The sequence below is a fragment of the Schistocerca piceifrons genome, chromosome 5, assembly GCF_021461385.2.
Source record: "Schistocerca piceifrons isolate TAMUIC-IGC-003096 chromosome 5, iqSchPice1.1, whole genome shotgun sequence".
Classification (NCBI taxonomy): Eukaryota; Metazoa; Arthropoda; class Insecta; order Orthoptera; family Acrididae; genus Schistocerca; species Schistocerca piceifrons.
This window is the reverse complement of record NC_060142.1, coordinates 72,838,958-72,857,243: the sequence shown is the minus strand read 5'-3', so window position 1 is coordinate 72,857,243 and position 18,286 is coordinate 72,838,958. Positions and strand designations below refer to the sequence as shown.

The following is an 18,286-nucleotide window of genomic DNA, read 5'->3' as shown; positions in this document are numbered from 1 at the left end:
ACATATAGCTTGAACAGCGCGTTTCTGACGATGTTATGGGGTCAATACAGGGACACACAGGGATGTGGAGCTCCGTGTTCAACAATGGCCTGAATACGGTGTGCCCCGAAACACCTGTGTCTGTGCCAGCACTGTGTTCTGTCGCCAGATGCCTCAGATCGCTGCCTACACTGGGTTACACAGTGTGGGGTCCTCCGACCTTTGCGTTTTGTGAAGAGACATGGACGTACAGTACCATACAGTCTACGCGTTATTTCACCCTCCTCCAGCTACTTTCCATACGTGCTCACGACAGTAGTACGCAAACAGCCGTTTCAGATATTTTCGTTTCCAGCCGCAGCAATATGCCCTTTGTCAAAATTACTTGCATCAGTGGATTTCCACATTTGTGTCCCGTATCTTCGCTATAATGACTGCCCATTCGTCTGTCTTCCGCATACATTCCTTCCTTACTGTGTCACGTGTCCGCAACACCACCAGGAGGCATTCAGCCCTGCGTAGGGCAGTGGTCACAATGTTTTGGCTTGTCAGTGTATTTCCCCTCAGTTTTCTGACTGTCATGGTGAGTAAACTACGTGTGCCTTAGGAAAAAATTCTAGTACTTTTTAACCTCTCAGAGTTTCATCTGAGACAGTCACTTTGCAAATGGTCAACACATCAGATCTAATATCCATATACACTAAAGTTTGTGTATAATTATAGCACCCCCTGAAAGTAGCCCAAATGAATGAAAAATTGGGTTATGTAAAGGAGCCAAATGTACATCTCGTCATCTTGCTCATCCAATACACTTGGTGACAAATACATAAATGTGGCAGAAAGAGAACGTCCTGTTGTTATAAGGTAGTTTCCTTGTAAATGGCAGCTGTACAAGTTCAGCGCATGGCGAAACAGTGTAAAGCATCAGCTAAGGGCAAAATACATGACGACACAGTTTAGCAACAATTTACATCGAGTTATTAACCCTTTGAGTACCAGTAGTTTCTACCTGAAACCAACACTTTATTCTTCATCTACATCAACATCTACGTGGATACTCTGCAAATCACATTTAAGTGCATGGCAGATGGTTAATCGAACCACCTTCACAATTTTCTACTATTCCAATCTCGTATAGCGTGTGGAAAGAATTAACACCTATATCTTTTCATACGAGCTCTATTATTACTATTATTATTATTATTATTATTATTATTGAATTACTAGTACCGCCGGCCGGGGTGGCCGAGCGGTTCTAGGCGCTACGGTCTGGAACCGCGCGACCGCTACGGTCGCAGGTTCGAATCCTGCCTCGGGCATGGGTGTGTGTGATGTCCTTAGGTTAGTTAGGTTTAAGTAGTTCTAAGTTCCAGGGGACTGATGACCTCAGACGTTAAGTCCCATAGCGCTCAGAGCCATTTTTTACTAGTTCCTTTGGCATTAAAACAATATTGTTGAAAGACAGAGACATCTAGTGGTACACTGAGGTACTTCTACGAATGTAGTGCATTGTGGCAGCCATTTATGGTGCTCAAAGCAACAGTCCCTCCGGAGACCCTGCTAGGTGATTATAGGAGACTGTGACGTGCGGTTCTTTTTGTAATGTCCATATTGAGGAGATCATTGACAGTAAAAGTATTTCTTGCCCGCCCGGCTATCCGCGCGGTCTAACACGCTGCTTCCCGAGCGCGTAGGCTTGCCGGTCCCTGGCACGAATCCGCCCGGCAGATTAGTATCGAGGTCCAGTGTGCTGGTCAGTCTGTGGATGGTTTTTAAGGCAGTTTTCCATCTGCCTCGGCGAATGCGGGCTGGTTCCCCTTATTCCACCCCAGTTACACTATCTCGGCGATTGCTGCGCAAGCAGTCTCCACATACGCGTACACTATAATTACTGTACCACGCAAACATTGGGGTTACACTCGTCTGGAATGAGACGTTCCCGGACGGTCCTCTGGGGGCCGAACTACACAATAACCCTGTGTTCGGTGTGGGACGGCGGTGGGGCGGGTGGACTGCTGTGGCCTGCTGTGGGGTTGTCAACCACTGAGGGCTGCAGCAGGGCAAAGCCTCTCCGTCGTTTCTAGGTCCCCAGTTCAGTATACCATACACAATACACAAGTATATCTTGAGCTATTATAATGTAATTTATGTTAGTAATTCTGCTTGGAGTGGCTTCAAATGAAATCGCTGGAGTAGTATGTAGTTTTAATACAAAATGTAGCAAATTTTCGGATCATTTTTGCTTGTTTTTTAGAGCTACAATTTGTTTTAAGCATTTTGAATTAACGTAAGATTCGAGATGTGGGATTTTCTTTAGTAAAAAAACAAATTTGCTTTAAAATGTATCACATGAAATGGTGAGTGACTGAAAACTGTATGTCCTAGTGGTTCCAAAGTGAAACCACCTCAATTGATCATTTATTTTGGCAATTTCTTATTGTATTCATTTCTTGTTATGATAAAAAAGGTTACTTTTATGAAAAATTTTATAACTTTGTCTTTTCATATTGTTGAGACTCAAAGGGATAATAGAAGTTCCACAGTATTTCACTGGGGTATGAAGACTGTGTATGGTAACATATGTTGATCAGCCAAAACATTATTACCACATCCCACCGTAATGTTGTATGCCACCCGGTGGGGTCGCGGGCATGTGACGCAGTAACAAATATACGTAAGCAGAGCAGTCATGGACGGGGATCACACTAGGGGGCTGCAAATGGGGAAATTATTTCACAAAGGACAGCTTATTATATCGCAGAGCCTGTGAACGAGTACCTCGAGAACGGCGAATCTGGTCGAATAAGCACGTGCTACTGTCGTGAGCATCTGCAGAAAGAGGTAGTAAGACAGTAAAATTACCACTAAGCGCTAAATGGTTGGGCGTCCAAGACTCCTCACAGAACGTGGTGTTCGGAGGCTTGTCTGCTCTGTAAAGTAGGGTAGATGGTGATCTGTGGCATCTCTGCCGAAAGAACACTGGCGCACGCATACGTGTTTCAGAGCACACTGTTCATCATACGTTGTTGGATATGGAGCTTCACAACAGACCACCCTATGTTTTCACATGTTGGTCCAACGACGTCGTCAATAACGATTGCAGTGGGCACAGGACCATCTGGATTCGACTGTCGATCAATGGAAACGTGTCGGCTCTTTGGGTGAATCACATTTTTGTTACTCTTGTTCTGTGGTCGTCTCCACAAATGCCGTCATACAGGTGAATGACGACTCAAAACGTGCAATGCGCCACAGATGCAGGCTGGTGGGAGCAGTATTATGCTGTGGGAGACATTCTGCTGCGCTTGCATTTGACCTGTGGTAGTAATTGAAGACACACTAACAATTGAGAACCACTTGCATCCTTTCATACCTGATATCTGCCCTGACAGTGATGTCATCTTTCAGCAGTGTAATTGTCCATGTCTCAGAGCCAGAACCATGGTACAGTGGTTTGAGGAGCATTATAGCGAACTCACATTGACGTCTCAGTGACCAAATTCGCCTGATGTAAATCTTACGGAACCCATACCAAATTACATGATCTGTGCGTAGACATCTAAAGCCACAACCTCCACAAACCTACCAGCACTCTGCCAGATCCTGGGTTCACAGAGTCAGTGATGTATTTCGTTCCAAGGACAAACAAATACGTTATTGGGTAGGTGGTCATAATGTTTTGGCTCGTTAGCGTAGTTCCTCGTTCACTTGCACTGATCTGTGTTCAGACATCGGTATAGTCAAAAATACAGTGTATGATGACTAAACCGGCCGGTTCCAGGCGCTCCAGTCTGGAACCGCGCGACCGCTACGGTCGCAGGTTCGAATCCTGCCTCGGGCATGGATGTGTGTGATGTCCTTAGGTTAGTTAGGTTTAAGTAGTTCTAAGTTCTAGAGGACGGATGACCTCAGCAGTCAAGTCCCATAGTGCTCAGAGCCATATGCCGTGTGCCTGCTTATATTGAGGTTTGGTAGATGAATGTCCGGTAGTGAAGTATTTGTGTAATGTAACGCAGTTGCATAGCATACTCCTTGTCAGGTGCGGCGTCTGTGAAGTGTAAAATTGACCACGTTGGGCCTGATGCTCTTATTTGTAGGCTGTGTCCCATATATTATGGAGGACACGTCTGCTAGAAAGGTCGATGCTACACCAAGATGATTGAACGAAGAGTTATCAGATGAAGTGGTAATATGAAAGCCAATGCCAGTAGACATGATCAGTGGCAAAGTCACGCGAGTGGTTTGAATGCAACAGTATGACTGATCTCTGGCTAGTGGGCACATCGAAAGTATCTTGGATATTTTGCATGCTTATATTACACAGTTTTTCATAAGAATCTGATGGACTGAAATGTATTGGACCAAGCAGTGAAACCATAGAATGGGACACCTGCCATCTGGGTCACATGGTCATGAAGAATTATACAGCTGCACTCTCGTAGTTGGTTCAGTGCTGTGAAACTGCAGCAGCTGTGATGATGCATGTATTGACCTAATCAATAGAAGGGATTCGTAGAAAATATCTGGACTATATGGCCACAGAATGAGATGACTGCTATCTTGTCCAGACAGATGTGACAAACTGAACAGCTTCTCATGCAGTTTTGGCTCTATGCTGGAGGACTAGAATTCTGTGTCGACCTGATAGGTGGAGGAGAGCCAGGCAGAGACATGACCGCTCCATGTAATGAGGGTGGATGTCTTCTTATCCACATCTCCATGATGAACTGTGCAGCTCCACCCACAGTTTGGCTTGGTGTGGGAGCACTGCTGCAAATGTGAACCCATCTAGCTCAGCAGTTTGTACTGTCTGATGCGAATTTCATTGCCTATTCAAAGATCGACGATTACGTCAGCTTCCCTGGGCTGCATATTCCCTCACATTCTAGCTCTGCGACGTGTTTGTCACAGTCTCCTATCGTCCATGGTTTATGCTTGATTGACTTGCTGGTAAACTGCATGGAGGGAGATTTCCCAGAAACGTACCCAGGTTTTCCTTGATTCTTTGGTATGATGTTAAGAGACTCTGATCGGGCTCTCATCCTCCATTGAGTCTTAAAGTCAGAGATCATGTAAGCTTGTGTAATCCTGATGGCTGATCTGTTGTCCTGTTTTTAACCTCCAAGTGAGGTGGTGTAATTGTAAAATACTTGACTCGTATATTTGAGGAGCACACCACTGATAGGAGCATGCTTTTTTTGCACTCCAGATCGCCTGACCTATCACACATTGAGAAGATGTGGGATGGGGATGAGTGAGACGGGCGCTCCTTGATCCAGGTCAGACCTATGTCTATGAGCTGTGCTCACAGATTTGGGATTAGGAAGTAAGGCTACAGCTTTAGACGTCTTGTGAAGTCCATCGCGAGACCTGTGGTTGTCATCGTAAGTTCGATGCCCTGTGCAGAAGGTGTGAAGTATTCAGCATTGTAATTGACAGATGCACTGATTTATTGTACAAGATCACAGTGCAGCAGATGAAATAGCTCATAAGCTGTCCATGGAAAGTGAAAGTTCTTTAGGGTCCAAAACAGGGCAAGATCGTTTTACTAGAATGTTGAAGGTTTCAAAACCAGGTTACTGTATGCAGTAGCAGAGTCCTTCACTGAACTAATGCTGTATGTATCCAAGTCTACAGGTAACAGCAGATTTCCTCGATTGTTTGCGGTGAAGCCACTGGCTGCTTGGTGGTCTGAAATGTTCTTGGACGGCTGAAGCCAGTCCCTATTAGAGATCAGGAATGAAGCAGCTACGAGTCCAATGTTGAGGGATGCATACGTTAGAAATCAAGACGCCACTTTTACACCAATTTTATCCTGGCTTCCTTACTTCCTCCTTTAGTCCCCTGAGTATGACGAGTCTGACAGTGATGGCACTATGGTCGCTTTCTGTTCTTCGACTTGTTCCCCCTATTAAAATGTGCGGGAGTGTAAAGCCATTATCCAGCACAGAAGTTAAGTGCACGATCTTGCTGTGATTGTTAGCACTGACAGGGCAGAAATCACTGAGTCTCTGGATAAGATGGCCTCTAATGAAGCTGTCTTTTGTAAGTCCTTGAAGATTGTAAGTCCAAAATTACGTGATGCTATATATACAGTTGAAAATTTGCCCCATAAGAGTGAGAGTGATGTATGGTGAAAGTTCGATGCTGTTGTCCAGACTTCAGATGGAAAATATAAAAAAGTTGTCCAGTGCAAACAGTAAGGTTGTATTCTTGTTTAATAAATTTACAGCACTCTTTCAAAAAAAAAAAATTCTCGCACACACGAGTTGTCATAGTCCATTTGTACCTGTAAATAGACTCTTGTGATAAGTTTTTAGTTAAATGGGCAGTGGTGGATATTGTTGAGTGTCTGACCATACAAAGATGATAAGTTTGAAGATGATGCCATAGAGTCCACTGGAGAGTAAAAAGCAAATTTAACGAACTCATTTCTGATCTCTAGTCCCTATACACTAGCCATACACTGTAGTTTAGGGCACTGTTCATCACGTTGCATGTGCTTTTAGCATCAGTCGCACTGTATGTCAGCAGCTGTGCAGTCTCAATACTGAAGTCTCAGTTGCCATCACGCTGAGATACAAGAAGGTGTCTCTAATTCAGTTGCTCCTGAGTGTATTTCGCTTGTGAAATATGGAAACTGTGATATGAACTATTGTGAGAAATGTTTTTTTGCCGGAACAGGTGGGGAACCCAGACCACCCAGCGTACACGGAGTCGTTCAATTCAGACGCCATTGCACCATTCACATTCTGGCAGCGTCTGAAGCACTCGCTGGCATATGTTTACACACGTCTGGGCTACCGCTGGTTGTCGGAAAGGCAGGTGGACGCCTTGGTGCATGACGTCTTTGGTCCAGGAGTGCCGCCTACGCACCAGATTGTGCGCAACGCCAGCCTTGTGCTGCTCAACACCCACTGGAGCATCGACCAAGTCATCCCCAGGGTGCCTGCCCTCATAGAAGTTGCTGGTCTGCATGTTCCAGAGCCCAAACCTCTGCCACAGGTGGGTAGCATGGTGTGGCATTCACTTCTGGGGGATGAGCTTCTTTTCTGATCAGAATTATTTGCTTCAAGTTACTCTTGATGGGCCAGTGTATGGGCAACTGAAAGAACGCAGGTCATCCAGTTCAGCACCATTAGCATATTCCAACTTTTATTAACCTGCTATACCACCAGAGAATAATGTGGAGGGTAGATAATTCTAAGTTCTTAAGTGTGCATACTGATGGGAAAAAATATAAGAACCATATAGTGGATCAGCTAAAGCATTTATGTTTGGCTAATTTTGCCAGAGGAATAATTACCAACTTGGGGAATATCAAAGCCAGTAATTTAACGCATTTTTCCATATTTCCATGAACTGATTCCTTAGAGAATAATACCCAAGGATAACAAATCACTAAGGCAAGAACTATTCATTGCACAGAAGGAAGTAATGAAAATAATGTGATGGGTTCATATCATACACCTAGCATGCATCTCTTTAAGCAACTGGGAATATTAAACACATCCGCACAGTACCTTTATTCACATCAGAAATTTGTCTTCAGGAATTCATCTGACTTTGAAAACTATAGGAACATTCACAAGTACAACAGTAGAAGGAAAGATGTGCTGTGTCACCCTTTAATGAACTTAACTTTGGCACAAAAATGGCTGAAATATGCAGCTATAAAACTCGTTGATGATATGTCCATGGAAATAATATGCATGACAGATAGAAAGTATTTTCAAATGTAGATTAAAGATGAATCTCCTTAACCACTTGTTGTATACCACAGACGAATTCTTGAGTGTAAATGATTTTTAATGTTTAAAGAAAGAGCTATATAAATTTTTTAGTCGTTTATGTGCATGTGCGTATGTTCCATATGGTAATGTTTATCATCAGTATGATCTAGAAGTACATAACTAACTAACTACTTAACTAATCAACTAACTAACTACCTAAAACAGGTTCCTGTGGCTCCAGCCAGTGTATCTGGGTTCACATAAGCTGTAGCAACTCCTGGTCTCAGATATGATAACATCTGTTCAAACTATGTTCATTCACAAAATGCACTACATTTCTTATGAAGGTCAGTTGTGTATTACTTGGTACTCTCTGGACAACAATGATCTCAGATACTTGTCATTCACAGTCAGTTTTTGAGAAGCATAGATGGATTAGTGTTATTGATTGAGCTTTATTGCATTATTAAACAGTTTTTAAGAGTTCCTGATTCCATTTCTACTAAAGAAATTTTGCTTTTAATTCCTCAGAATGGTGTTTCCATAGACATAGCATATTTGATACACTGGACAACTGACAGTAGATACTATTTTACTCTGTTCATTTGTAGTTCCAAAACCATTTTACATTGTTCTGACAGGGGAAATGTAATCATATAACATTCAGAAAGTCGGGAAAAGGCAGTGACAACTTGTGCAAAATTATGCCAGTGTGCCAGTGTACTACAATGTGGTGTCCTATAGCCTTTTGACTTACAGTGGTAGTAGTTACAGATAAACTGAATATATTAACCCTTTAACTGCTATTATCCCATTTGCAGATTGACTACAATACAGCGTTTAGTTCAAGGTTATTTCATTTTATTTTTAATTTTACATCCGTTTTCCCAGTCTCTTCATTAATCATGTAACACAAAAATAAATGCAGGATGAAGGAAAATAATTTTACAGCTTATGAGTTAATTTTACATATTTAAATTCAGTTCCGTGACGCCACGTTCAATTACATCCCAGATGTGTTTGATCGGGTTCAGATCTGGCGAGTTGGGGGGCACCACATCAGGTGGAACGCGCCACTGTGTTCCTCGAACCACTCTATCACACCCCTGGCCTTACGACTCTGCCTTCTGGAAACATGATTTTCAAGAAGGGGTGTACGTGGTCTGCAACCAGTGTACGATACTCATTGGCCGTTGTGGTGCTTTGCACGAGCTTCACGCGTCCCACAGATTCTCACGTGGATGTTTCCCAGAGCATAATGGAGCCGCTGCCAGCTTGTCTCCGTCCTGTAATACCGGTGTCAAGGAGCTGTCCCCCTGGAAAACGACGGATTCTCGCCATCCAGTCGGCGCAAATATCCAGTGCCGATATCGTGGTGTTAATATTGGGACATGCATGGGTCGTCAGCTGCAGAGGACCTTCGTTAGGAGTGTTCGGTTCACTACGTGTCCAGAAACGCTTGTACTTTGCCCAGCATTAAAGTCTGATGTTAGTTCCGCTACAAGGCGCCGCCTGTCCTGTTATAGCATTCTGCCGAGTGTACGACGTCCGACATCTGTAATGAGGAGTTGCCGCTCAACTTCACGACGTCTGTACGTGGTTTCACCTTGGCTTCGCCACATCTTTAACACACTCACCACAGCACTTCTCCAACACCCGACAAGTCGTGCCGTTTTCGAAATTCTCGTGCCGAGCCTCCAGGCCATCTCAGTCTGCCCTCGGTCAAACTAACAAGGGAACCTCCCCATCGCACCCCCTCAGATTTAGTTATATAAGTTGGCACAGTGGATAGGCCTTGAAAAACTGAACACAGATCAATCGAGAAAACAGGAAGAAGTTGTGTTGAACTGTGGAAAAAATAAGCAAAATATACAAACTGAGTAGCCCTTGCGCAAGATAAGCAACATCAAGGTTCATGCGAACTCTGGAGCGCGGTGGTCTCGTGGTTAGCGTGTGCAACTGTGGAACGAGAGGTCCTTGGTTCAAGTCTTCCCTTGAATGAAAAATTTACTTCTTTTATTTTCGCAATGTTATGATCTGTCTGTTCGTTCATTGACGTCTCTGTTCACTATAATAAGTTCAGTGTCTGTGTTTTGTGACCGCACCGCATAAGCGTGCGATTAGTAGACGAAAGGACCTGCCTCTCCAATGGGAACCTAAAACATTTGATCGCAAGGTCATAGGTCAACCGATTCCTCCACAGGAAAACACGTCTGATATATTCTATACGACACTGGTGACGGCGTGTGCGTCACATGACAGGAATATGTTGTCGACCCACCTAACTTGTACACTTGGCGAATGGGTAAAAAGATTCTTCTACCTTGCCCGATTTAAGTTTTCCTGTGGATGTGATAATCACTCCCAAAAAAGTGATGAAAAAATAAGAGTTTGTCACGTAAACTTCAACAAATGAATGCAACAGTTTCACAGTCGCACAGTTTTCCATGTACTCTGTCAAAACATATGTTTTTAACGTTTTCAAATTTTTCGGTTTAGGTGTAGCGTCGCCATACTACGGCGCAGTTACCTCACATCAGACGGACGGACGGACAGATAATAATTGTCTGAAAATAAAAAATTAAACTTTTCACTCGAAGGTAGTCTTGAACCAAGGACCTCTCGTTCCGCAGCTGCTCACGCTAACCACGGGACCATGGCGCTCCTGAGCTCACATCTCCTGGATATTGCTTATCATGCGCATGGACTACTCAGTTTGTATATTTTGCTTATTTTTTCCATAGTTCCACACAACTTCTTCCTGTTTTCTCGATTGATCTGTGTTCAGTTTTTCAAGGCCTATCCACTGTGCCAACTTATAACTAAATCTGAGGGGGGTGCGATGGGGAAGTCCCCTTGTAAGAAAGGTCGCGCGCCTTCCCCATTCTACACACGGACAACATGCTCACTGATACTAAATGTACCGTTCACATTTTTGACTAGCAGTCATTCGTCGGCAGGTGACACTGCCATCGCCTGCACGGGTTCATATCGAAAGTAGGTCGGTGGTCGTAATGTTCTGGCTGAACAGTGGACATGCAGTATTACAGGTATTGTAATGGAACATGTTGTAAATAAATAAAAAAAACAACACACTCAAATTTGCACGGAAACAAGCGACATTCATTGCTTCAGTGAAAACATTGCCAAGTCCTCTTCGGTCAGTTAAACACTGCCGACCAGCGAGCTACTGAGCTCCAAATCCAAATTTTTTTGTCCCTCTCTATTGAGCATCTGCACGATTGCTAAAGTGCAACACTCGTCTAGAAAAGCCAGAAAGGCTGAACTCGAAATGAAATTCACTCAAGGGAACACACATTCGGATTGTTTCAATTTTCTGTACTGCAAGAAAGAACTGGGTTGATCGCAAAGGCTCAGCCTCTCGCGACTTAAGAAATACACTACCAGAACGCCACTCCTGCCCCAGAGGGCACACGACTTTAGTCGCCACGAAAGCTGGCGGCCTACCCCTCTAATTTGCGAGCGTCCAAAATGCTTTCCGAAATTATTTGGCCTTTACGCATCCCATCTAATCAGAATCGGGAGGAAAGTATAGGCATTTTCATTGGCCATTTGCAGCTCCGAATAATAGAGCTTTTGTGAGGTAATGCTTCCGGAGGACTTTTACAAGTGCTTTTGCAATAGGCGCTGCAGAATACTGATCACCATGTTAAGCTACAAGCGTTTATGCCAGCCATGTAGGCGCCGGCCAAAATTCATTTGGGAGGACTAGGGAAAGACGGACCCGTCGCCACCAGGCTGGAGAAAACTTTGCGCCAGATACTGGCAGTGGTGGAAACTATGGCCACCTCACCAGCGCACAGGCGTGGCCTGGAAATGATAAACCATTGGTAAGAAATGTAGTCACCACATTCGTAATTCTATGGATTTTCTTCAGAGACTCAGCAATATCGGGCTAAATAGTACGGATGTGCTCTTTTGCTTTGACGTGGTATCATTATATACCAGTGTAGCTTTAAAGCGCTCTTTATCTCTTATCGGCCAACATTTTGATAAGAACATTACGGCCTTATTTGAACATGTGATTTTGTTATCTTACTTTCAGTTTAATGGTGGATTTTACGAGCAGATTGATAGAGTTGCTATGGGAAGCCCTCTCTTCTCTCTGTTGTTCATGGAAGACTTCGAGAACAAAGCACTGGACTCAGCAAGTTCTGTTACCGTGTAATCATACAAAAAAGTGTCTTTCTGTCCACATATACGAAATATGTTAAATTTATATATGTTGAACGTGAACTGCCAATCCGTGTACCAAGTGTCGATCCTCTGTACGTCTTCCTGCATTTCGTTAAAATTTATCTGCGTTGCGGTTTCTCTGCTTACTACAGCATCACCGAGGAAAAACCTAGTGGAACCCCGGAGGTCGCCCACTTGGTCATTTTTATATACTGTGAAAAGTAATGGTCCTATAACAATCCCTAGCGGCCGCCCGAAGTTACTTTCATTCTAAAGATTTATTTCCTTTGAGTATGACGTGATGTGTTCTGTATGCTAGACTCTTCAATCCAGTCACAAAGCTGGTCTGTTATTCCACACGGTCTTATTTAGTTGATTAGGCGGCACTGCAAAACTATATCGAATGCTTTACGGAAGTCAAGGGACTCGTCATGAACTGGGGCGCCAGTATGAGTTGATTTCTGGGTCTCGTGGGCGAACAGGGTGAACTGAGTTTTCCAATATCGTTGTTTCCGACACATTTGTTAATCCCTGCAGAGGTGGTTTTCGGTCTCCAGAAATTTCATGATATGCAAGCATAAAACTTGTTCGCAAATTCTACAATAGGCAAAAGTCACAGATATGGATTTATAGCTTCGACCATCTGTTCGACGACACTTCTTGGAAACGGGAATGAGCTGCGCTTTTTTCCAACAGTTTGGAACATTTTGCTTCTCCAGTGCCCTACGGTAGTCTGCTACTAGAAGACGAGCGGGTTCTTTCGCATAATCTTTGTAGACTGCTATTGGTATCTCGTCAGGTACAGTGGCCTTTTCTCTGTTGAGCTATTTGCTTCTCTATCCTGTGCCTGACGGCCTCAGCTTGCCACGTGAAATAAATTAATAAGTTAATAAAAATAAATAAAACTACACTGACGTGTCTAATGCGTGAAACGCTTGCAGGTACAGTCGAAAAAGTAAAGTCCATAAAATAAATACCTTTCCTAAGACAAGGTGGCAGCTTGTCTCCAGTTCTCTTAAGCTGTGTGTTACAATAAATTGTAAGAATTTGGAAATAAAATCTAAAGCAATATCACGTATCTCCAGTGAAACTGGGAAGTAAAAAACAGTGTATCGACATAAGCGTCTGCAAGGGTAGGGGGTGGGGACCCCCACCCACCCCACCCCTCTGCCCCCGTCAACTCCCGCGAATCAGAGTACACAGTTTTTATTCGTACATTAAGCGAATAACCGTCAATTCCGTGAAATATAATACGTATTTTTGTTTTAGTACTTACGGCATGACATGTCTCGAAACTGACCAACTCAGTTATTGGAAGTGAACTGTCAGGCATTTGCAGATGATTTTGTTGTACTGCCTGAAAATCTAGCAGATGCAGAAATACAAGACAGTCTCTAGGAAGAGACAGACAGTAAAGCTGATTTAGGAATCTCTGTAGCGGAAAACAAATTTATTAAAAACGTAAAAAAGGCATCGCTACCAGAATTTTTACAGACAGGCCGTGGTCAGTCAGAATGGTTCAAATATCAGGAAGAGATGAGTCAAGAAAATGGGTTATTTTTCATAAATGAAAGAGGGTACAAAATGTATAGAGCGTAACGATCACAAAAAAATAAATTATTTGCAATAAAAAGTTCGTATCAAGAAAAGAAAAGAATCCGGAATGTCTCTACGCAAGTGAATGCCTAGCGCTCAGGTATAAATTAGGCAGAAATAATTAGAGGAAGAATCATGACGAATAATTTAGATCTAATAAGAAGCGTGGAAGGGGCAACGAAAAGCAAAGAAAAATAACAGAAACAAGATTGGCATTAGTTGGACTTTATACAATGTGAATGACAATAGACTGACAAAACATTATTTTGAACAATCACTGGGAAAAGAAATTAACAAGCAACCAAGTCACAGCAGCTAAAAATATTGAGATATACGAAATATAAGAAGAAGGAGAAGCAGATATTTTAGAGAGGAAAATGTTAGGTGTAGAAGGAGACCAAGGCAGGAGCAGTCAGACAACGAATGTGAAGTGCTCTGAAGAATGAAAAACAGAGATGTAGTGAAGGGGTGTAAGACTCTTGAAGGACAATAGGACAAAAGAGAAGCGACTGGAACTTTCACGTGGGCCATTGTTCGCCAACACGCAATATATAAATAAATATCCAGTCGACTGTTGCGTACGTCCCATAGTTTCACTAAGTTACACCAATAGAATGTTTGACTCTACTGGTGAGTTACATGGTAAGAAGCTTGCTTTGATCTGTATTGTATAAATGAAATATTTTCGAAATATGGCTGTCAATGAACAATACTTGAAGTTTTCTGATCAAGGCTTCAGACAAGAGTAATCATATTAGTCATATTATCATTTGACACAGTTTAACTTAGATCCGTATAGACGTTTGTTACCGTATTACTTACTCATTCAAACCTCTGACGCTTCAGGTATTTATATTTTGGCTGACATAGATAAATGACCTAACCTGCTCTACATGAAACAGTATCTCCCTTGCTGCATACTCATTTCATAAAAATGCCTGTTTACATACCCATCAGTTACATTCCGGGCGATCCATTCGTCCATTTCCAATATTCCACACTCTCGACCAACCTGCATCTACATACTTATTTGGGCCGTGTTGTTTGACACGGATCCCCTTTTACAGACTTATCCTAAAAATTAATGACCGTATACCTATCCTTACCACAACAAATGTGTATCTACTGAATAACACCAAGTCGCCACCAATTCCAGTTACTTACAAAACAGTGTTAAGTTTCATTTAGTAGAACTTAGGTAAAGTGTCTTAGAGAAAACCTAGGACATTATTCACTTCAAGAGAGTAGGACAATACCTGTTCACTTTTATTTTGCCTTAGTTCACCCATAATTTTAAAGCATTCAGCGGTACCTAACTGAAATAGTAATAAATATGACCCCATATAAAGAATTTTAATTTCGAAGCATGGTGTTCACTTTTTTTCTGTACCTGGTGAACGTGTTTTTTAACACCACGGTGTGAACACAGTCGTTTAATCTTCTTGGTAGCTGAATATGCTAGCAAATAACTGATTTAGATCTGAACTGCCCCCATCCATTCTGGTGGTTCGTTGTTTGTGTAAGGTGTCATAGCAAGCGTAATATGTCATGTTCAGTGTATTGTGTAACCATTTGGGTTACTGTCAATCTAATTTTATTGATACACCTGCATGATACCCTGCATGGCGTGTGGAATTCAGTAGTCTCGTCGTCGCTTACGTCACCGAATTAACGTCTTCGTAGCACGCCAACAAAACTTTACTTGCTGCTGCGAGAAATAACTTGCACCGCATCTCTTGTTGTAGTTTTTCTCATTTTCGTTATTATGCTTGTTATTAAATTGAAAATATGAAGTGTTTGTATTTGAGTAAACTTTTGTCCAGCAAAATAACATAAAAATATGGCTCTGCCCCATACTTCTACTTGCATAATATTGTGGCTACAAATTACTCCATACATTTCATCAACATAACAATTTTCAGAGGGTACTGTACTGTAATAAACATCGTAAGTCCGAGCTACTTCAGCCACCTGGGATGTGTCATTCCTCTCCTGCCTCTTTACTGCGTTTAATTCCTTTTCCGTTTTTCCTGTCTCATCATTAAGATGAGTTTAGACATTTTCTTGTCGTTTATGCACATCTTGTGTCAAGACTTTCAGGATTTGTCCTAATTCATCTATAACAGCTTGTGCTGAAGTGCTGATTATACTACCGTACAATACAGTCTGACGGAATTATTACTTATTGTGAAGCAGCTTAGTTGTAAACAGTTCACAGATGGTATTGGCGCGCCGCTCAACATCGTAAAATACTTCTGTGTGAAACAAATGCAAGACACTACTGAAACTGCGTGTGCTTAGAAACGTTAACTGCCGTCTTGCGGTTCTTTTGAAAAACGCATTGTGGCTGCGTACTAAATAATAAAATATATATATACAGCTAATTTTTCGAAATTTAAGTTTCAACTAAGAAGATTTTACTGCTACCGAAGCCCGGACTATTACTATAGCTGAATGAGCAATGTATATTGGCTTGCCTTATGTTGTAGACATTAGCAATGACGTCTTCACAACAATTTATGAGTTATAATTTCACCTTTTTCGTGCCTTTTTCTTGATTTTATTATTTTAACACGAATTTAGTTCTCTTTTTAAAATATATTTTTCACCCTTTCAGAACTCACAGATCAGATTAACTTCACACGTACGAGTCATCGGTAGATAGAAACACACACGCTTTGAATCAAAATTACATATACGTCATATTAATGAACTATTTCAACTGTCCTACGAGCGGTCGCCAGTTTAACTCTACTGGAGAGTTAAACTCACGCTGAATAGAACATCTTCAATTTGAATGAAATATTTTACGTTTCTGGAGTAACTGGCTTGGTTCCTTATTTTAGCCACCGTGCCAGCTTCGAATATCTAAAGTGAACCAGTAATGATGGGTAAACAGACATTGCCCAAATCGGTTATTCGCCTTCACACCATCAGATTTACCCGCATTTCCACTGTAAAACATGTCAGTAACGTGGGTATTAGTTGCACAAAATTAAAGAGTATGGCACAATGTTTGAACAAAAATGAATAATTATTGTCACTTAAAGAAACTTCCATTGATGCAGGCCTCTTAACAGATCGCCTCTAGGAGGAGAAAAGTTGAAGATGGAAATGACAAGTGAAGTGTGTCTGACAAAAGACGGATATTGCTTCACAAAACTAAGTCATTTACTGAAATGATTACCGAGCGAGGTGACACAGGGGTTAGCACACTGGAGTCGTATTCTGGAGGACGACGGTTCAAACCCGCCTCCGGCAAACCTGGTTCAGCTTATCCATGATTTTCCTAAATCGCTTCAGGCAAATGCCAGGCTTGTTCCTTTGAAAGGGCACGGCCGACTTCCTTCCCCATCCTTCCCTAATGCGTTGGGACCGATGACCTCGCTGTTTGGTCCTCTCACCCAAATCAATCAACCAAACAACCAATCTGAACTGATTACTCAAGACTTTACGCATTATGACTGTATGTGTCATATACGTGAGTCTTTGCCTCATCATAAATAACACGCTTTATAGTCAGTCAAAAAAAATTTTTTTTGCACTAAAAAGTAGTTTTTTCAAAGAAAGGAAAAAAGAAAAAAGAAAATTACTAATATATTGTTATATACACTACTGGCCATTAAAACTGCTACACCACGAAGATGATGCGCTACAAACGCGAAATTTAACCCACAGGAAGAAGATACTGTGATATGCAAATGACTAGCTTTTCAGAGCATTCACACAAGGTTGGCGCCGGTAGCGACACCTAAAACGTGCTGACATGAGGAAAGTTTCCGACCGATTTCTCATACACAAACAGCAGTTGACCGGCGTTGCCTGGCGTAACGTTGTTGTGATGCCTCGTGTAAGGAGGAGAAATGCGTAGCATCACGTTTCCTACTTTGATAAAGGTCGGATTGTAGCCTATCGCGATTGCGGTTTATCGTATCGCGACATTGCTGCTCGCGTTGGTCGAGATCCAATGACTGTCAGCAGAATATGGAATCGGTGGGTTCAGGAGGGTAATACGGAACGCCATGCTAGATGCCAACGGCCTCGTAGCACTAGCAGTCGAGCTGATAGGCATCTTATCCGCATGGCTGTAACAGATCGTGCAGCCACGTCTCGATCCCTGGGTCAACAGATGGGGACGTTTGCAAGACAACAACCATCTGCACGAACAGTTCGACGACGTTTGCAGCAGCATGGACTATCAGCTCGGAGACCGTGGCTGCGGTTACCCTTGACGATACATCATAGACAGGAGCGCCTGCGATGGTGTACTCAACGATAAACCTGGGTGCACAAATGGAAAAGCGTCATTTTTTCGGATGAATCCAGGTTCTGTTTACAGCATCATGATGGTCGCATCCATGTTTGGCGACATCGCGGTAAACGCACATTGGAAGAGTGTATTCGTCATCGCCGTATTGGCGTATCACCCGGCGTGATGGTATGGGGTGCCATTGGCTACACGTCTCGGTCACCTCTTGTTCGCATTGACGGCACATTGAAAAGTGGACGTTACATTTCAGATGTGTTACGACCCGTGGCTCAGGATAATGCACGACTGCAAGTTGCAGGTCCCGTACGGGCCTTTCTGGATACAGAAAATGTTCGACTGCTCCCCTGGCGAGCACATTCTCCAGATCTCTCACCAATTGAAAACGTATGGTCAATGGTGGCCGAGCAACTGGCTCGTGACAATACGCCAGTCACTACTCTTGATGAACTGTGGTATCGTGTTGAAGCTGCATGGGCAGCTGTACCTGTACACGCCAGGCGTATCAAGGCCG

The 18,286-nt window shown here is 42.7% G+C and overlaps 1 protein-coding gene across 1 annotated transcript in view; it reads left to right on the top strand.

The window, feature by feature from the left end:
* Positions 1–18,286, top strand: part of LOC124799218 (UDP-glycosyltransferase UGT5-like) — a 177,621-nt gene that overhangs the window by 83,297 nt on the left and 76,038 nt on the right. The window contains exon 4 of the mRNA XM_047262754.1: positions 6,664–6,984. Within this exon, the coding sequence (XP_047118710.1) occupies positions 6,664–6,984 (321 nt within the window). The remainder of the gene's footprint in view (positions 1–6,663; positions 6,985–18,286) is intronic.